Source organism: Vicia villosa, unplaced genomic scaffold, assembly GCF_029867415.1.
Source record: "Vicia villosa cultivar HV-30 ecotype Madison, WI unplaced genomic scaffold, Vvil1.0 ctg.001121F_1_1, whole genome shotgun sequence".
In the NCBI taxonomy this organism is placed as follows: Eukaryota; Viridiplantae; Streptophyta; class Magnoliopsida; order Fabales; family Fabaceae; genus Vicia; species Vicia villosa.
In genome coordinates, this window is record NW_026705488.1 from 339,290 (window position 1) to 361,436 (window position 22,147).

The 22,147-nt window shown below is 30.5% G+C and overlaps 2 protein-coding genes and 1 non-coding gene across 4 annotated transcripts; 2 read left to right on the forward strand and 1 right to left on the reverse strand.

Annotated features, from left to right (window-relative positions):
- Window positions 1-304: 304 nt before the first annotated feature.
- Window positions 305-2,966, forward strand: LOC131633357 (protein ORANGE-LIKE, chloroplastic-like). Its single transcript, XM_058904066.1, has 8 exons — window positions 305-744; window positions 877-994; window positions 1,308-1,430; window positions 1,700-1,786; window positions 1,928-2,004; window positions 2,145-2,272; window positions 2,455-2,591; window positions 2,705-2,966. Exons 1-8 carry the CDS (start codon window positions 536-538, stop codon window positions 2,780-2,782), a joined length of 957 nt encoding a protein of 318 aa, XP_058760049.1. The 5' UTR covers window positions 305-535; the 3' UTR covers window positions 2,783-2,966.
- A 476-nt stretch (window positions 2,967-3,442) lies between these two features.
- Window positions 3,443-3,522, forward strand: TRNAL-UAG (transfer RNA leucine (anticodon UAG)). Its single transcript has one exon. It is a non-coding gene; the product is annotated as a tRNA-Leu (tRNA).
- Window positions 3,523-4,172: 650 nt separating this feature from the next.
- Window positions 4,173-8,705, reverse strand: LOC131633374 (beta-fructofuranosidase, insoluble isoenzyme 1-like). 2 transcript variants are annotated; one of them, XM_058904085.1, is made up of 7 exons: window positions 8,463-8,705; window positions 6,340-6,348; window positions 5,386-6,248; window positions 5,136-5,294; window positions 4,805-5,043; window positions 4,640-4,733; window positions 4,173-4,564 (listed from the first exon to the last, which is right to left on the reverse strand). In XM_058904085.1, exons 1-7 carry the CDS (start codon window positions 8,635-8,637, stop codon window positions 4,385-4,387), a joined length of 1,719 nt encoding a protein of 572 aa, XP_058760068.1. In that variant the 5' UTR covers window positions 8,638-8,705; the 3' UTR covers window positions 4,173-4,384. The 2 variants fall into 2 exon arrangements, with proteins under 2 accessions (XP_058760068.1, XP_058760067.1); XM_058904084.1 differs by lacking the exon at window positions 8,463-8,705 and having other exon boundaries at window positions 6,340-6,479.
- Window positions 8,706-22,147: the final 13,442 nt, after the last annotated feature.

The following is a 22,147-nucleotide window of genomic DNA, read 5'->3' on the forward strand; positions in this document are numbered from 1 at the left end:
CCATAACACAACGATCAATTTTATTTCTCTGATCATCATTTCATTCTCTAACAGGGCTTTTAAAAAAGATTTACACTTATTAGACCGTAAGTTTCTTGAGTTTTTTTTTATCGGTTTAACTTTCAAAATCACACAACGTCAAATTTTAAGTTATTTTAAAAAAAATCTATACACACGAATATATTTGAAATGATTTGATTAAACACACATATAAAAAATATATATATTTTTCTCAAATTACATTCTTTTACAATTTCCTTAAAAATACATTCAATATTCAATACAACTTGTTTTCCCTTATATGAAAGATGCCATGACATATTATTTGTTGTTGGACTACACTATCCTTAAAAAAAATAAAACCGATGCATACATTGTTCGTGGTGACGTATCATCCTTAGCAACTATTGTCTGTTCTATTGTTCTTGGCTAGAGTTTTCCATCACTCTCCCACTTCACAGTTCACACCATTCATAATTCACAACCACTTTCATTCTAATGATTCTTCTATAACCTCAACCTCAAACCCAAATCAATGAATACTTTCTCTCCTTCCTCAACTTCCCTTTCTTCCACAATTCTACCTTTCCCCTCACATACAAAAAACTCCATTTTATGTGCCACAAGGCTTAATGGAAACACCAACCAATTTGGTTTTTCCAAAGGAACCCTCTTGCAGTTGAAGTCAAGGATAATTGCTTGCTCTTCTCCACAGGATGCTGGCTCCGGTGAAATCACACCAAAGTTTGTATTTTTCTTTTGTTTGGTTTTGTATTCTAATTTCTAATTGTTTTTGCCAATTGGGTGTCTCTAATTTGATTCAAAATGGAAACTTTGTAACTGGTTTGATAAAAAATTATATATTTTTTGAAACAGCAACTTTTGCATTATTGAGGGACCAGAGACTGTTCAGGATTTTGTTCAGATGCAAGTGCAGGAAATTCAAGATAACATAAAGAGCAGGCGCAACAAAATCTTTCTTCTCATGGAAGAGGTTAGTTCATATTTCATACTTTCCATAGTTCATTAAAGGCTTTCATTTTTCACATATTTAGGTGATGTTTGGATAACAACCTGTTTATGGTATAAGGGTTTATGTATAAACTAATTCAATGCTAACAGATAAAACAGTTAAATTGTTTTCATATAAATTATAAGATGTTTTCATAAGTTATCGAACAGTTATGAATATAAGCTGAAAACAACATATCGGTGAATAAGTTCAAATAAGGCGATCCAAACCTGGTATATATATGTATCATATAGCCACACTTTTGATAATGGCTAATGAGAAATGAGTATGGCAGGTAAGGAGATTGCGTGTGCAGCAGCGCCTAAGAAGAATACAAAGAGCTTTTAGTGAAGAGGGAGAGGAGGATGCAAATGAGATGCCGGAAATTCCTTCATCAATTCCTTTTCTTCCTCATGTGGTGAGTTTCACAACCTTTTTGTGATTATTAGGCTATTGGTGTTGAGTTGTTGATTGAACCATCCTTCTATGAATTGGAAAGAAACAAGTAGCACAAATCATACTATTTTCTACAAGTAGTGAAGAAGCTTAGTCACATGAAAGTAGGAAACTAATGTTTTTCACATTGAAGTAGTTTATAAAAGTGTAAAACAGCTTGTGTTGAACATCTTTTCTGTTCCAGTCATTCTTTTATCTTGACTAATTTGTGTGCTTTTCGGATTGAAGTAGACGCCCAACACTTTGAAGAAGCTTTATCTAACAGGTGCATCATTCATATCTGCAATAATTGTATTCGGCGGGCTTATTGCACCAACGGTAATTTTATTTCCTTATTAATTTCATTTCTTTGATCTATACCAATCAATCAACCTAAATTATTTGCGAGTCTATTAATGGATCCTTTTATTCTCTATTGATATTTGAGTTTAATTCTTGCTATCCTTATGTTAATGGCAGCTGGAACTGAAATTGGGTATTGGTGGTACCTCATATGAGGATTTCATAAGAAGCTTGCATTTGCCTTTGCAACTAAGGTATTGTTATTCTTTGATTAGCTTGCATAATCAATTTGCGACTTATGCCGTCGGTCAGAAAGACAAAATTTGTTTTATTGATGAATAACATATTTACTTAATCAATGCCTGATTACGATTCGTTTGGTTCATGAATCCAGTCAGGTCGACCCGATTGTGGCATCCTTTTCGGGTGGAGCAGTTGGCGTGATTTCAGTACTGATGTTAATCGAGGCTAATAATGTTGAGCAACAAGAGAAAACCAGGTGCAAGTATTGCCTAGGAACCGGTATGTTTCCAGCATTCTAGAAATAAAAGATAATCGGTCTAAAAAGAATTCATAAAAAATGATACGTCTCACGGGTTTGTAAGAATGAGTTAAACACCTGACGTATAGATAAGTCATTGTTATGTATGGTTCTTATATCAAATTTGTGTCTTACACAAATTTGTAATTTTATCTATGGAAAGGTTACTTGGCTTGTGCTCGGTGTTCCACAACTGGTGTATGCTTGAAAATTGATCCAATTTCAGCATCTGGTGCTACTGTTAGACCCTTGCAAGTTCCTACAACCAAAAGATGTCCAAATTGCTCCGGTGCTGGAAAGGTACATAGTCTGGCGGCACGTCTCATCTGATTCATTTGCTAGTATACGAACAGATTAATGTTGATTGCAATAAGTAGTGTTTTTAACTAATTGTCTTATGTGTTTTGTTTTAGGTTATGTGTCCAACCTGTCTTTGCACTGGGATGAAGATGGCAAGTGAACATGACTTGAGAATCGATCCATTTGACTAATTCTCTTCATATTCTGACTTTGGAGGACTTGTATTTTCACCTCAAATTTAGCAATAATTTTTCTTTTAGAACAAAATATATATGAATAAGGAATATGGCTAAAAAGCTTGTAACATTCTGTTGTGCTAGAATTCTTGATCCTAGTTCCATATTGATTGAATATAATGTGATACTTTTAATACAATCCTTAATCCTTAATGTTCTTTCACCCTCCTCTGAGGTGGATTTTTTATAAAGAGAACAAGCGAGCCGAACAAGAGCATCGGTTAGGACTAGATTATTCATATCAAGATAGGACTGAGGCACAAAATCAATGTTGGATTTTAAACTTTTAACTCGTTTTAGCAAACTAATTAGTTGAGAAATTACAAACTTTCAAAGTATGTATGATAAAAATTGACTGCAACCTATCAAGATACCCGTGGATGCAATGAAGAAAGGAAACACGAGGAAAGAGAACCGCCTGAATAAACTTTATAGAAGTCCTGATTCAAATTCAACAATCATATCTCTGTAGCATTCACAACAAGCAATCTTAAAACTTGTTCTGCAAACGTATTGGAGGAAAGTCCACAAGAACAAGCAAACCAAGAATTCATTCACTGGTGTGGTTAAGAATAATTGATACAATTAGACAAAGTTGATAAAACCAAACAACAAGACAGTTTGGCCGAGTGGTCTAAGGCGCCAGATTTAGGCTCTGGTCCGAAAGGGCGTGGGTTCAAATCCCACAGCTGTCATATGTTTTTTTTTATTCTACAACCTTAACCCCTGTTTTCTTCATACGATTTTACCGTTTTTGGTTTACCTTACCGTTTTTGGTTTACCTTAACCCCTGTTTTCTTCATACGATTTTACCGTTTAGATGCTAATGCTATGCGCGACTGCATCCAAGGGCTGTGAACTGCAGGAAAAGAAGTGTGGTCACAGTAATCAGGTGTGGCTGATTTCCACTCTATAGTTTTTTTAATTTTTTTTATGTAATGTAGTTGTTGTCTAAAACTGTGCATCATTGAAATCTAACGTTGTTATTTACCATATATCATCTTGCAGTTGAAGCCAAAGAAGAAGATTAAGTAGAATATGGCTCTGGTGGTGTTCTTCTTGTGTGGTGAGCTGGTGGTTGGTAGTTGATTAATCTAGTTGATCACTTGCTTAGTATGGTTGGTTAGCACCAAACATTTGAATGATTTTAGTTTTGTTTGTGCCATTCAACTTTATACTTGTATGACATTTTGATATCTTTTATATCCAGTCTTGAGTTTTTGAGGATTCATTTCTTAATACGATATTAGCAGCAGATGATGAATTAGCTGGGAAATGCTCATGCGCAGCACTTGATTCTAGGTTTTGTTAAGAGTCTAAAAATCAAAATGAGTTGGAATGGTGATTAGATAAGATGAAATCGTCTATTAGAACATCATTCACACCCGATTAATACCATATAATATCGACTTTTTCACTTCACATGACTACATTTTAGATAGAGATACCACTAGTTATTTAAGGCTAAAAGTCAAACAAACCCCCTTTGGTACAATACTAAGAGAGGAAATACTATTTTATACTTTATTTGTTCAATAATATCGATTTATAGGTAGTTTAATTTCGACTAGCGGTCTTCATGCTCCATGCCTTTAGGTTCTCCACAGTGATCTGCTCAGTACCGTTATTGAACACAAACAAATGAGCTTTTTCTTTCAATGCTAGCGTTGGATAAACCCTAGACAAAATGTTTGTTTTCCCTCCAACTCCAAAACTCTCGACCACAGAGTGATCAATCTGCATCAGATTCAAACATTAAGTATTATTTCGAATTGTAGCTAGGTCTTATAGACGAGTGTGTTATCGACATACCAAACTCCTGAGAGAAAGTTTCTTATTATTTCCCAAATCCACATTCACAAAGCCTGCAAATGACGGCTTGTACAATTCCCGGTTCAACGAGGAGCTGTATAGAAGTACACACTAGTTAGAAAACATTTAAGTTAATCGAAAGAATGTAGAAGTCAAACAACAAACCTTTTTGCATCAGAGCACATGAGAATCTTGTGTTTATTCGAAGCTTTGAATACTCTGAAAAACACAGGAGTATACTCTTCAAGTTTTTTCGAAGCCAATGTCAAAAGTCCAAACGGCCCAACCCCGCCTCGAACTTTTGAACCCTTTTGCGCACATAGATCCTCTGCATTCTCCCACTTAGGATCAAATGCCTCAGCCTTGTCCAAACTTGAGAATGAGAATGTAACTTCCACATCAGCCTGAAGCATTTGTAGAGTATATAATTAGTAAAAACATTAATATTAATATACTACTTAATTAAGTTAATTACCGATTTAACTAAGAACCTGACCTGAGAAGCAGTAATCCCTTTTACTTCAACATAAGCTCCCTTCTTTAGCTTTTGGCTTTTCATCTCAACTTCTTTCCCTCTTAGCCTATTTAGTTCTTCAACTGGCCATTGTCTTAACTGTCTCCTACTAGAATCAAGCCACACTGTTCTTGGAATTGCCTGAAAAGTTTATCATCCATATGAAAATAAATTTCTAAACTACAATGATTTCTAAACACCAAACATTAATTTAATTCAGCACGCGAGCTACCTGAATTCCTGCCCATCCTTTCTTAACATCATCTTCTTTGGTATCGGATTCATTAGCCCATCCCCATATGATCCTTCGATTCTTGCTTGGATCGAAGAATGATTTGGAAGCATAGAAGTTTCCGTAATCATATCTAAGGCCACCCCAACCATCTTCTGAAGTTTTATCTGGTATATACCTGTCCTGATTTGGGATATACGTTCCAATCGTATAGTATTCGTACCTTGTTATGTCCAGGCTGTTCTTTAGCACATGCTTAACACTATTATCCATCATCGACGAGTCTAACCCGTTTTTCCCTTCCAAAGAAACCGGATAAAAATCCGGACACTCCCACATTCCTGTTCTCTTAGCCGAATGGATCGGGTGCTTGGCACGAATCCATTTCAAGAAGTTTTTACTCCTATATAAATATGCTACTCCTGTATCTTCCCTCTTGCCACCAATAAGTATCCTCCACTGTCCATCCTTGCCCAACCATGCAGTTGTCGGGTCTCGAAACACCGATCCGTTCATACCGTGATCCGCAGTCACAATCGGGTTCAAGCGATCAGGCTTATCCCATTTTGTGAGAAGCGGATCAGACGTGTTTGCCGGTATAGCAATGCATTGGACCTCGTTGCTTCGCTTGTCAACGACTCCGGTGTAGAGGATGACAGGTCCTTTGCCAGGGAGGATTGTGGCCGAACCGGACCAGCATCCGTATTTGTCGAAGGGTTTGGACGGGAATAGAGCGGGTTGAAGCTCTTTCCAGTTGATGAGATCCTTTGATACTGAATGGCCCCATACAATGTTACCCCAAACAGCTCCTTTGGGATTGTACTGGTAAAATAGATGGTAGATTCCTTTGTAGTACATGGGTCCTGTTTTGTATATGAAAATTGAAAAATATATATTAGTGAACTTTTGTATATGGCAAATATAAAAAGTATACAGTGGGAAGAACTCACTGACCATTTGGATCTGAAGGTTGATGTTTGAAATTGTTCCATAATCCATGCATATGAATATTACACCATAGATCATTGGACAAATTGAGGAATCAGAAAACAGAAAAAGTTAGCACCATATATTTTTAAGTTCATCATGAAGGAGAATGATATATGATATGATTATGAATTGTTAACAGATGAATATTAAGCAAAATGTGTAGGATTAGCCATGAATTTCATTTGGAAAGCTAGCAAGTATTAACTGAAAATAAAAATAAAGAGTAATTATTACTATTATTTTTTATTTTTGTTTTTCAACATTTTTATTTTGTAAAATGGGTTTTTGCAAAAGGTTTTTTAAACCATAAGCTAAACTCTTTTAGAACTGTATTTACTGTAGATTTATTGCCAATATTTATGTTTGATTAAAAATCACTGGTTAATAAAAAGTTTCATTGTAAATACGTACAATTTTGAAATTTTACCTGTAAAAAAAGTGATTTTTTTTCCTGTTTGTATAATTAAAATAATTTTAATGTCGTAGACATATAATGAGAGAAATAATAATGAGCCGTTTGTTTTAGTTTTAAAAAATATATCTTTTTGTTGTATTTAAAAAAAATGATATTTATAATTTTTTTTGAAATATTAAAACTTTTCTTAATTTTTTTCTAAATTTAAAAGGCTAATTTTTATATTTTAATATATAAATATAACTAATTGAATTGAAAATATAGTTAAAATCATAATTTTTTTTAAAAAAAATAAAAATGATTTTTAAGAAAAACTATTTTAAAATAAGTATTTTTTTATATTTTAATATTCAAATAAAGTTATAGTAAAAAGATGTAATATATAAAATAACATTTTCTGTGCCTTAAAATAACATTTTCTGTGCCTTAAAATTACATTTTAAAAGAACTAATTAAACTAATATTTTTTTGAAATATTTAAAAAAAAATATTTTTTTTAATAAAAATATTTAATATTATAAAAAAATTTAAAATACGAATAAAAGAAACTGCCTAAAATATGATGGAAGATAAAGATACTCAAAAAAAATTCTATTTGAATCAACATATTAATAATTAATTTAAAACGATCAAATTTTAATAATATGTATAATTGTGTCTAGAATATTGACTCTTTAATGCATGTATAGAAATAAATATGGTAGGGTTATACAACAGAATCTATTTGTTAATAGTAATCTAGATGTACGATTAATTGTCAAAACAATGAACACATATTTGTGAAACAATTTTGGCCCAATTGAAATATAAAGCATACTATGATACTTTCCATATTAATATAAAATTAGCCCTGCATCTCCATGTGTAAGTACATGCCAGGGACTAAAAACAAGAAGTGACAGTTACTTAATATGAAAATGGCCACTCTTATTTCTAAACATTCTATTTTCAAATAACACTTTGTGTTGAGTTCATAATTACTCACCACTTCATTTCATATTTTACCCAAAAATTGGAAAAAGTTATCATGCACTACTTAGTGTAATGTCAAATATGTTAATCACAAAGCTACCTTTTTCCTTTTATTTTTTTGAATAATAAACTCTATTTACATTTTTGGCATATAACTCCATGATCATAATTTCATAAAAGTTCAGATGAAATATTATTCCATGTAAAACATGATAGATATTCAAATCTACCAAGCACTAAAACAAAAGATAGCTTGTCTCATATAATTGAACTCATAATATGTATTTTCCATGATCATAATATATTTTGTTATTATGACACGCGTTACTATATAAACTTGCCTTCATGCCTAACTATCAACAATATTGTTTAAAGTTTAATTTAATGTACTTTTAGTAAAAGTTTATGATTTGTTAATATTTAATTTATTATAAGCAAGAAAGATATGTTAGTCAATATATATTATATTATCACCTCATTTTAATGGTTGATTAGGAAAAATTAAGTGAATTAAGATAAGACATAAAAATTAGGGTCCGGTTGAACTATGACTAACTTATTTAGGTACTACCTTTAAAAATTGAAACGGTTTTGATAAAAAAAATTGTAGGTATATGTGAAGCTAAAATAAAATTGCACTCAAAATGCATAGTTAAATTACTATGAGTAATGAGTAAGAAAATAAAAAAAAGTTAATTACCGTTAATCCAGTTTCTATTAGGTTGAAAATGGAATCCAGTTCTATGAAGTTTATTCACAGAATGAGGTGAAACTGATTGAAGATCAGGGTATATGCGATGAAACGCTTCAACTCCATTGTGACATAACACACAAACAACTATAAAAACAACAAGACAATTTGTGAGACTCATCATATTCTTAGAATGAATGTAGTGAGAATTGGAGAGTATGGAACAAGAGAAGTAGCTAATGTGGTTATTTATAGAGCCAAATGGGAAGGGGGGAAAGTTGTAGTGGACTAGAAAAATAAAATATTAGGCCATATATAGAAACACTACTTATCTTATGCTGCATTAACAATAACTAAAAGTTAAACATTGATTACTTTAAATTAAAATTCATTTAAATATTTATTTATCTTTTTAGATTTTAAAATATAAATTTTTATAAATATTTTGAAATAACAAAATGGAAATTTGATGTCCTGGATTAAAGGTACATGCATAAAAAATTGATATAATTCAAATAAAAATTATAAATTGATAAGAAATTAAAAATTGCAAAAAGAAAATATTATTGAATGTATTTGAATTATTTTGTTAAAGCCCCATTAAATCAAAATTTAGATTGATTTTACAACACCAATTTAAACTGATTTGGCCATACATGATTATTTTTATATTTATTTATCTTTTTAAATTTATACTGCGTTAGTTTATCATTCGATAATATTTATTTTCTAATACTATTATTAGTTTGGCTTGATTTAATTAATTTATTTATTTATTATTTTATTTATATCAATCATAATCACTCTTTTTCATTTTAAAATATTAGTTTTGAGATATTATATCACATATATTATTTATTAATACTTTATAATGCTTATTCGATATTCGATAGTACTTATTTTTTTAATACTATTATTAATTTGGTTTAATATATTTATTTTTATCATTTAATTTATATCAATCATGTTATATTATATATTATATCACATATTATTTATTAATATTTTAATAATATTAATAAAAAATATTATTTTTCATATAAAAATTTAAAAATCAATTCAAATTAAATCCATAAAATTAAATTGAATTAAATTTTTTAATTAATCATCTAAAATAGATCGAACCGCAAATTAATTCATTTTTCGATTGAATAAATTTTAGCCTTAAAATTGATCTAAATCCCACCTATAATACCCCCAAGCTCCCGTATATAAGTCTTCTCTAAATTTATTTCTAATAAATGACTTTTAAAGTTTGTTTATAGACCTAAGGTCTAATAAGAGTTTAGTCTTGTAGTGTTAAATGTTTAATTTTGTAATAATTAGTGATATTAGTTCAGTTAAATGGTTTAATTTATTTATTTTTATCATTTTATTTATATTAATCAAAATCAATCATTCTTATTTAATAATATTAATTTTAATATATTATATATTATATCACATATTATTTATTAATGTTTTGATAATATTAATAAAAAATATAATTTTTAATTTAAAAATTTAAAAATCGATTAAAATTAAGCCTATGATATTAAATTGGATTAAATTTTTATTAATCATTTAAAATCGAATCGAACCCAAATAAAGTTATTTTTTAATTGAACAAATTTTAGCCTTAAAATTGATATAAATTCTCTCTACCTATAATACCTCCTAGCTCCCGGATATAAGTCTTCTCTAAATTTATTTCTAATAAATAATTTTTAAAGTTTGTTTATAGACGTAAGGTCTAATAAGAGTTTAGTCTTCTACAATGTTCAATTTTGTGATAATAAGTGATAATAGCTCTGTAATCAGAGTTTAATCATGTATTACTAAATTTAAATTTTCTAAAAAAATAACTTTAAACTAATAAAAATATATATATATATATATATATATATATATATATATATATATATATATATATATATATATATATATATATATATATATATATATATATATATATATATATATATATATATATATATATATATATATATATATATATATATATATGGGAACGTATCTGGTGAGAACTGATATCTTTTATGAGAAACGAGAACTATCAATATCAACCATCTGATTTAATTAACGCTTAAGATTTAATAATTCCATATAAAGAGCATTTTACTGAATCTTTTCTATTATATTTAATATTTAAAATTTTCATAAAAATATAATCTTTCCAAAAATATTTTTCAATATCATATTTAATTTTATCATTAACATATCAGTTTTAATTTTTTCACCTTATCTCGTACATTTTTTTTCAAACTCTTTTGATTCTTTACATCTATTACAAAACAAATCATATTTTATTTTATTTTTTTTGTTGGAGAGTTTTGATATTATTTAATTTACTAAAATATACATGACAGTAAAATAGACATGTCTAAGGTATATAATTTTATTTTGGACAAAGAACTTTATTTATTTATCACTTGTAAATTTTTTTATTAATAATATTGAAGAATTTAAAATTATTACCTCTATTTTACTGTGTCTGGTTTATTTACTTACAAGTTAGGAAATTATTCCTTTATCAAATTCTACTAAATAAAAGTACATTCTTGATTTATCATCTATATTTTTATTTAATTAAAAATATTTCTTTTATAAAAATTTTTTTTATTTAATTTATCACTTATGTTTTATTAAAAATATTTAAAAAATATGAAAGTATTACTAATATTTTAATTTTATTTATTTATTTATTTGCGTGTTTGGAAATTTTTTATTTTTACAAACTTTATCATTGTGAGTATTTTAATAATTTATACTATTATTATAATATTTTAATAATTGTGACCCCTCTTAACTATTAATAAATTTTAATTTTTAATCTTATTATTTATTCCTTTTGTTTCGATATAAAATTATTATTAATTTTCAATATGCTACTTGCAAGAATGATAACATATAAAAACATTAAATAAAAAATAAGACTAAAATTTCTAGTTCATCAATATTCAAAAGAGGCAACAATTATTAAAATATTATAATAATAAAAATAAAATTTATTTAAAATAATCACAATGGTAAAATTTGAAAGAAAAAAAAATTAGTAAGAAATAAATAATCCAAATTAAAATATCAAAAAAAATTCTTAACAATTAACAAAAATATAGAATATGATTTTTTTTGTAAATAATAATATTTCGAACTCCTTAACAATACAACTATTAATAATTGAAAAAAATTATATATTTTAGACATGTATATTTTAGTAAAATAAATAATAACAGAGTTCCATAACAATAAATATATGATTTCTTTTTGAAACAGTTATAAAGGATCACGAGAGTTTAAAAAACATTATACGAGATATCTTGTAAAAAATTTAAATTTACATGTTAATGGTAAAATTAAATATCATATTGAAAAATATTTTTGAAAAGATTTTATATTTATGAAAATTTTAAATATTAAATATAATAGAAAAGATTCAATAAGGTGCTCTTTATATGGAATTATTAAATCTTAAGCGTTAATTAAATCAGATGGTTGATATTGATAGTTCTCGTTTCTCATAAAAGATATCAGTTCTCACCGGATACGCTCCCTATATATATATATATATATATATATATATATATATATATATATATATATATATATATATATATATATATATATATATATATATATATATATATATATATATATATGAGGAGGGATCAAATTACACCCGAAGAGTTACACCACGAGTTACACTCGTTCAATAACTACATCTCGAATTAATACTTTTTAAATTCAACCGTTGGATTGAAACATAATATCATATAGATTATACCTATAAAGTTTGAGCTTAATCTATAATGATTTACTATGTCATTGAATTACATCAAAATTAACGTTATATGAAAGCTCATTTTGACGTTAATCTTTGAATATCTTGAACAAATTTTAGCCCTTAGGTCTATATATATATATTCAAATTATATATATATATATATATATATATATATATATATATATATATATATATATATATATATATATATATATATATATATATATATATATATATATATATATATATATATATATATAGTGGCGGTTCTATAGTCCGGCGAGCCTGGACACGCGCCCGGGCTCAATCCTTATTTTCTTTGTATTTCTCCCAATTTAATAGTCAAATTCTAGACGAAATTAGGGGCAAAATTAATAAAAATAAGGGTGTAAAAACTAAAATAGATGAGTACCCAATAGTCCAGACAGACCCAACCCAATTAATTATATATGAATTATACAAAAAAATTTTAAAAAATTAATTATGCTAAAGTGTTATAGACCGTGTTTCATCTTCCCCTCTTTGTCTTTGACGGTTGGTGCTTCAAGATATACATATTTAATCATTATTATTAAATATTATAATAATAAGAGTTTTATATTGTTGATAAAACTCCAATTAGCTAATTATTTCTTAGTCTTTTTTTCTTGAATGATACCATTTTCATTTTTTAGTCTTCTTGCAATTTATGCTTTAAGAAATTTATAATTGATTAGACCTTCCCTAATTTTATAATTTTTTTTACTTCTTTTCTATTATAATTTTATAGCGACATTATAATTTTTCATATATTATAAAATCAAACAAGAAATCATGGGCATTTAAATTTAATTAAAATGTATGAAAATGATGAGTTTTACTATGTGGTCAAATTAGAGAGTTCAAGCAAATTTAATTTGTCAATATGAGAAATTATCTAAGTTTTTCACATAATAAATAACATTAAAATTTTTGGGGTTTTTTTATGAAATAAGTTGAAAATGTCCAACTATTATTTTGTTAGCTTTTGAGGGATTATATTTTATGTCCCTCATTTTTTATTTTCTTTTTTATTGAATAAATTATCTTTAATAAAAATAATATTAAAATTAATGTATAAGTAAATTTATAGTTATAAAATAAAATAAATGCAACTCAATTATAGATATTATAATAAACCAATATAAAAATTAAAGTGGAAAAAAACTATTTGAATTTTTAGAGTTTTTATTAGTTTCCTCAAGGGCACACACGTTTACAATTGATAAAGACAATTAGAATACTCTTTATTTCCTTATCATCTTTTTTTAGAGTACAAGTTAGAAAAGGCAAGGTACTCGAAATCATGGGCGAAACTACAACCCAGCGAACCCAGACACGCGTCCGCGCTCAACCCCTCCTTTCGTTGTATATTCTCCACTTAATAGTTGATTTTTAGACAATATCAGAGGCAAAATTAGTAATTTTTAGACAAAATTAAGGACAAAATCAGTAAAATATGGTGTGAAATTTTTGGACAAAATCAAGAGATTTTTTTAGATAAAATCAAGAGCAAAATTAGTAAAAATAAAGTATAAACTTTTTGCCTAGGCTCCCTAAAATTTCTGGCTCCGCCACTGTAAAAATAACGATATTAACCTTCTGATTTAATTAACGCTTCAGATTTCTTTAATTCATATAAAGAGCATCTTACTGAATTTTTTCTATTATACTTAAGATTTAAAAATTCCATAAAAGTAAAATCTTATCATAAATATCTTTCTATGACTTACACTAATATTTAGTATAAATAAAGATTAGTATTTTTCTTATACTAATGTTTGGTATGAATAAAGACTAATCTTTATTTATTTATTTATTTCAAGAAATTAAATAAATAATAAAATTTAAATTTTCTAGTTTGCCAATATCTAATAAGCGCCATAACTAGCATATTATTATTAGAATAATAAAATTTATTTAAAATGCTAGTAATTTAAAAATATGTAAAAGTAATTTTTTTTCAATTTGCTAATAAATAAATCTACTCAATTAAAATATAGGTGATAATTTTAAATTCTCTTATATTTTTATCATATTAATATATAAGTAATAAATCAATAATTTATTTTTATTTTAAACGGTCACAATAGTAGAACATATAAATCTACTCAATTAAAATATAGGTGATAATTTTAAATTCTCTTATATTTTTATCATATTAATATATAAGTAATAAATCAATAATTTATTTTTATTTTAAACGGTCACAATAGTAGAACATTTTTTTTAAATGATGATATATTGATGAAAAGAAAATTGGAACAAAAAGGATAGGGGAACATCAACCAAGACCCTATCAAGAAATAGAGAACCTAAAGAATGACAAGCCTAGCCTATTCTTTACAAAATCTGCTCTTAAACTAGCAGGCATATAACTAAAGTGAGATGAATCAATGAGACTAAGACCTATGTTAGCAAAACCATCTGCACAGCTATTGCCTTCCCTATAAATATGGGAGACCATAAAATTCCAATTAGAGGTTATATTTATACAATTAATCCATCTATTTCTAATTTGCCACGGTACCTAAGAAAGAGACTTGAAAGCCTTAACTACCATCATAGAATCAGATTCCAACCAAATATTGTTCCAGTTTTTCTCATAGGCGAACTCAATTGCAAACATCGCACTAGTGAGTTCGGCAATGAGAGAATTGGACCTTCCCAAATGAATGGAAAAAGCAGTCAAAAAACCACCATCGCTATTTCTCGCAATACCACCACAAGCTGAAATACCAGAGGAAGAGATAGCAGATCCATCACAGTTAAATTTGATCCAATCTATAGGAGGGGGCTTCCAAATGACCTCGATAATATGCGGAGCTTTGGGAGACCGTATGGTAACCCGAACATTTTTCAGCAATTCAAAATCTTGCATGTTGATGAAGGTAGCAGCCGCATTGCTACCCGCAATAGAAACACCATCCAGGATGCTAGAGATGGAAGAAGAAAAGCAAGGGATAGTGTTATGAAATATAACCTTAATGCGGGAGTGCCAAATTGCGTCAAAAAGGAAGATGACAGCCGCAATGCACGTGGTTCTGCATTACCCTGAAGCTTTCAAATTCAAAAGAAGCACAATATCAGACCAGCCACGAATCGGGGAGCGAAAGTTTAATTGATTTCCTAACCAAAGCCAAAGCTTGACAGCGAAAGTACAATAAAAAAACAAGTGCTGGGACGTTTCTTCCGCCACTTTACACAAGTCACAACGAGATGGAAAAGCAAAATTTCGCCATTTCCATTGATCATCCGTAGAACCCTTGTTGTGAAGAAGTTTCCAAACCAAAACCGACTTTGACGGAGGAATAGATTTAGACCATATCCAACGCCACCAATCCTTGCGAATCCCTTTTGATCTCTTGAATTCAAAAGCGGATTTAAGAGAAAGATCCCCATTGGATGAATGCTGCCACACTTTCGAGTCGGGCAAAGAAACAAGCGGGATACAACATTCTCGAATCCGCGACTGAAGGTTAGAAGGGATGGGAGTAACAGATTTGGAAAAATCCCAACAGCCATTAGTAATGATGCAGCTGACAGTTTGATCCACATCATTTATCAAACCAAAGCCTAATCGAAACACCATCACCCAAACACCAGGAGAAATTATCTTCAACAATATGCAGCTCCGGTTTCAGACTAGACCAAATGGAGGAGAAGATATGGTGGTTTATAATCTTGCCTTTGCGAAAAACTCGCCGACGCAGCAGAACAGCCCAAGAAGAGTTGGATTGAAAAAAAATCCCAAGCAAGCTTAAGCTTAAAGGCTTCATTAAGTTTGACAATAGATCTAATGCCAAGACCTCCTTCCTCAAGGGGAAGGCACATGTTATTCCAAGTCACTGTTATGACTTTATTTCTTAACTTGAGAATAAATAAATCAACAAAATTACAATATATGGAATCATTTACGTTTTTTAATATTTTAGATCAAATAAAAATATAAGTAATAAATTAATAATATATTTTTATTTAAAATGGTTACATAGTAAAACATTCAAAGATAAAAAGTTGCTTTTATTTATAATAGATTTATTTTATACTTGATCAATATATTGATGTTATACCTTTTTTCATCAAAATAAATTATAGATCGATGTATGTAATGAATAAAATTACACTAATTATAAAGCATAAATTAAAGATTATGTTTATAGATTATTAAAAAATAAATAACGAATAGAATTATATCAATTTTAAAGTATAAAATAAATTTATTATATATAATTTGGAATGTTCATTTGATTGAAAACACATTATTGATTGATTTACATCTATATATTCATTTGATTAAAAATATTAAAGAATATGAGATTATTATCTATATTTTAGTTTCATTTTATTTATTTATTTGAAATTTCGGAAAAAATTTATATTTACAAATCTTACAATTGTGACCATTTAAAATAAAATTTACTATATTGATGATATTATAATAATTATGGCGTCTATTGGATATTGAAAAACTAAAAATTTGAATATTATTATTTATTTATATTAAATTTTAGTATTATAAATAATAAATTATTTATGATAAGATTCTCCTTTTATGGAATGTTTACATATTAAGTATAATGGAAAAAAATTCAGTAAGATGCTTTTTATATGGATTAAAGAAATCTGAAGCGTTAATTAAATCAGAAGGTTAATATCGTTAGTTCTCGTTTCTCACAAAAGATATCAGTTCTCACTGGATACGCTCCCTATACAAAACGAGTAATAGTGTGCGAAATACAATCCGAATACAAGAAAAATAAACCCAAACCCCTACTGGGTATGCCTAACCCTCTCTCCCTGGGACCTCCTCTGCCTCCTGTATGCCGCCGCACGACCCACATCACCGACGATCCTCTCCACCACGGCGACTGCCTCTAGACCGCCCTAATCAATGATACCTCGATCCAACACGTCCCGCCCAAGCAGCTCTATCCGCTGGCAGATCGGCAGGAGATCAATGGCATGGTCATCCTCGGCCTGCTGGTTCTCTAGGATCTCCTCGTATGCTGGCCTAGGAGCGCCGGAAGCGTCAGATGTCATCAGAGGATGTGACACCCGATAGAACAATGTGACATACCTCTCCACACTGTGCCAGTCCTGGGTGACCGGCATGCGACGATACTCCTCCGGGACCACATGACGCTCCCAATCCGCAAATATGTCAGTGAGCTGCACTCGGGTAACTGTGTCGGGAGAAGCCTCAAAAGGTGACCTGGGTATCATCTACACAAATCCAAACTGCCGCATGCACCGCTCAGGGAGATACCTCACCATGGTGTTGGTCCCACATGCCAACCAGCCAGAATATAACGAGATGCTGTCAAAGGCGACAACAGCAGTGTAGTCGCTGAATGGCCTCCAACTGATGTCATCGTGCATCGTGCGGTCGAGGTACCCATGGTATGGTCCCACTGCATTGTTCCCCCTCTGGAGAACGTATCGGGTGGCCCTGGGCATGGCGTCCTCGTACGTAGAATCAACGTGGAAGCCGTGGATGCGGGGGAAGTAGGAGATGATCCAGCTCTGAAACACAAACACGATAATGTATTAAAAATAAATACGAACCATAAATAAATGTGAAATAATTAAAATGAAACGTACCGTCAGGAATGTGCAGGATCCGGTCAACTGCCTGGTCCTCCAGTTGGAGGCCTCATTCAGCTTCTGGTATAGGTATACCAGAATAGCTGACCCCCAGTTCCACTGGTGAACGATAGTCAAGTCCATGAAGTAGCGGAGGTAGGTCACATCGACGTATCTTGCACTCTTGTCCATAAAGAGTGCAGCGCCTACCACAAACATGAACCAACACCGGAGAGCGCAGGCACGGTGATACTCCATAAATAGGGCGTTCTCCGCAGCCTCGGATTCGGCCGCCGCCACCAGGTGGTGCTCGAAATAATCTATCAATATGGAGAACCAGATATGAGGCCCATTTGTCTTCTGGCACTCAAAGTCAGCCATATCTAGCTCCATACCCAGATAGACCGCTATCCACTCGATGGCTTCGACCCTCTGGATTCGGGAATGGACCAGTAGCATCCCCCTAATCGGCAAGTGGAGAAGACACTTCACATCGTGCAAGGTGATCATCATCTCCCCAACTGGTAAATGGAAAGAAGACGTCTCCCTGTGCCACCGCTCCACAAAGGCCCCCTGCATGCCGTGGTTGATGGTGGTATACCTCGCCATGCACAACCCACCTAGCCCTGAACCTCTCACCGCGTCGTTAAACCACTGCGCCTCTGGTTTAAAGACACCGAAAATATTCCGGGCGTGGTTCACCTGTTTTAAAGTCTGTCTCTCCTGTTACAACAAAAACAAAAAAAACATTGTTAATTAGACCGTTAAGAAAATATGGAATAAAAAGCTAAATAAAAAAGGTTAAATAATAAAGTCGGACAAATTATAAGAAATACCTCTCCCGCCCAGACACGTTGAGCGACGTGCTCATGGTAGGAAATCAGCACGGACGTGTCACTGGACCCTCCTGGGTAGCCCTCCTCCTCCTCCTCCTCCGCGTGCGGAGGGTCAACATCCGGTACCTCCTCCGCCTCCTGGTATCTAACTGCCTCCTCCTTCTCCTCTCGTACCTCCTACTGGCGGGAAGAAGAGACCCGAGCCAGACGACTCCTCAATCCAGATGAGGAAGTACCCTCGTCCATCTGCACAGGTACTCGCACACGACCCCGTCCCTGCATCGACGCCAGCTGCGCCACCCGCTCGCGTCTAGCCGACGCTGTCTGGGTCTCTCTCCCCTGTCTGATGCGTGCTGAGTTGCCTGCCATATTCCTGAAAACAATTGAAATCAATAAGAATGCGAAACAATTGAAAAAAAAAACAATTCTGTACATACTTCGGAAGTTCATTTCCGAAACTGGTGAGGGAGGTGTTTTCGAAAATGAACTTCCAAAACACCCCTGCGAAGCCAAATTCTGCAACTTCCATGGCAGAACCCCAAATGCAAACTTCTAACATGTTATAATGCTTCTAAATAACCTAAATACTACTACCAATCTATCCCTATTCATTTTTGCAATTTCTAACAACCCTAAAATGCATTTGAATCATGGATTTAAAGATTTAGAAACTTACCAATTGAAGTGATTGAGTAGCTTTTGAATGTAGTAGAGCAAGTAGAATCAGCCTTTGATGTAGACTTGAAACTTGGTTTTGCAAAAAATCTTAAGAGAGGAAGTGTTGATGGTGATTTAGGGTAAAAATGAATTGGGGGAGGGGCTGTTTTGTTTAATCTGCAAAACACGCAGTATTTCTGAAATGCACTTCCGAAATGCTGTTTTCGGAAATGCATTTCCGAAATAAGACAAATTTTGGAAAAAAAAGGCGTTTTCGGAGATGCATCTCTGAAAACAACATTTTTTTGCATTTCGAAAATGCATTTCCGAAGTTAGGGGTACTTTGGGTTTTTCGCCAGAGGTGACCAAGAAGACATGGGGGTGGATAAATAAATTTCCTTGACACAATTAGTGCTACACCATAACAAGAGTATTATAGTTGTAGATCCATACTGCTCCAAATCATGATATGATGTTTATTTCTATAAATCTCTTTCTGTGATCATTTTGAAATCAGAGCTTGGTTAATAAAAAATAAATCCTTAAGATTGTTGTAGAAATTTGACCACCATTATAACTCAATCATCTCGCATTGTCTTCTAATGAGTTCTTCCTGGTTACATCTTTCAGTCATCTTAAAGATGATTTCTTGTTATTCTGATGCCTCACATTCTTATTGAGAATCTAGAAAGAACCTGTTGAATGCTGGGGAATTTGCGCTTATGAGGCGGATAAATGCTTAAGGACACTGTACTTACACGCCTCAGATTTATGTAATGATTTTATTTTGCCGGTTCAATGGTTCTTATTATGAGAAGAGATGATCGAGTCATATTGGTGGTCAAATTTCTACAACAACTTCTTCATGAAGTTCCCTTTGTTGTGCAGAAGGTCAAAAACCTAAACAAAAATGCAATAAATAAATCTTATCAACACTAACTTATCATTATCATGTCAATAATTAAATAATTTTTCAAAAAAAGACTTGATTCATTTCTGTAACTTCAAGCTTATCAAATATAACCAAATGAACCTAAATGAATACTTAGAAAAATGAAATTTAAAAGAATAAGCTAGTTTTGACACAAATAAAACAATTTAGGTTTAGAAATGAAGAACCTTATTGAAGGTAAAAACCCTATTGATGTGTTTTTCGGTGATATTCTGAGACACCGTATCTTCTCTACTGTAGTGATTGCAAGTAATAACTTGCGGTGCATTTGTGCGTAACTCCTCATCACTGAACGACCTATAAGGAACCAAAGAAGCTTGAAATGTGGGAAAAAAATCAAAAAAATTATGAATTCTAATTAAAACAAATCTCACATTAACCACAACAATAAAACGTCAATTACCGCAAATCTAAAACAGAAAAATAAGAAAGATATTTATTTGAAACTTTCATCGAACACTTTGTAGGCAGGGTGCAAACCTCTGTATTTTGAAAGCACATTGTTTATAGAAACAACTCTCACAGTAACAACAAATAACACCATACAAATGAAACAAAAGCAAAAGAAAGAAGGAGAATCAGAACAAAAATCGAAAGGGAATAGGAGATCCGCGTTTTATCGAAACATGCAACAACAACATAATCGCCGGTGTTTCGTAAATCTAAATAGAGAAGGATAAATTATCATTTTTGTTGAAGAAAAGGAAGGGAGAAGAAAGAAGAAGAATAAGAAAGAGGAAGCGAAATAGAGAAGAAAGAAAAAGGTAGAGAGAGGTAGAAGAAGAGAGAAGAAAGAAGAAGAGGAAGAAAGTGAATGTGTAGAAATTAGATATTAATTTTGAAAGAAGGAAAGTTAAATGATATAATAATGTATATTTTTTCCAAACTATCAGCAAAGAAACTAAATGAAGGAAAGGAAAGGAAGGTTTCCGAAGACATACACGTAGCGACTTGTTTGAGCAGTAGGACAATTGAGTAATTTCTAGAGTAGTTAATTTTCTTATCTAACTCTTTTTTTTATTACAACGTCTTTTCTTTTAATAAAATGTCTTCAATTTTTGTATTTATGATAATAATTATTGCTATTTTATTAGTAGACTTCTAGTATAATGTTTGTGTCATTAAAATTTAACGTTTGTGCATATACTAATATAGTTATATTACATTTGTGATTGATGTACAGTTTTTACCGTTTTTTTTCATTGTTTAACCACTTAGTTTCTCTTTATTCTAGAGCAAAAAACGGTTAATTTCTCCAAACTGAGTGACAAACATTTCCTAAACTACTTGTTGGACTACTAAGTTATTATATCTGTTTATAACCACGTATTTTATTTTGTTTTTAGTGAGTAGTTCATTTTTAAAAAAATAATGTTTAATAATTTTATGTTATAGATTTTATTTCAAAACAATTTCAATATATCAAGATGAATAACATTTTAACAAAATTTTATGCAAAATAATTCATTAATAATTAAATTTTATTCTTCAAATATTTTTCATTTATTCTAAATTTATAGTTTTTTATTTTATGTGTCTATTTTGAAACATTCATTGTTTTAGTTTTAGAGATATATTAGTTTTAAGAAATAAATTTAGAAGTTCGAAAATATTACAAAATTAAGAAATATAATTGGAGATTTTTAATATATAATATTTCAACAAAGATTAAAATAATTAATTTTATTATGATTGAAAAAAAAGTTAAGTAAAATAAGTTATCATATAATAAGTAAATTTGAATCAACAAACATTTTAAACTTAAATATAATAGTTTTATTTAAATATTTTATAAATGTCTCACTTTCAAATTTGCTTTAGACCTTAATATATTTTGACACGACATTGTTCATTTTATAAGAGT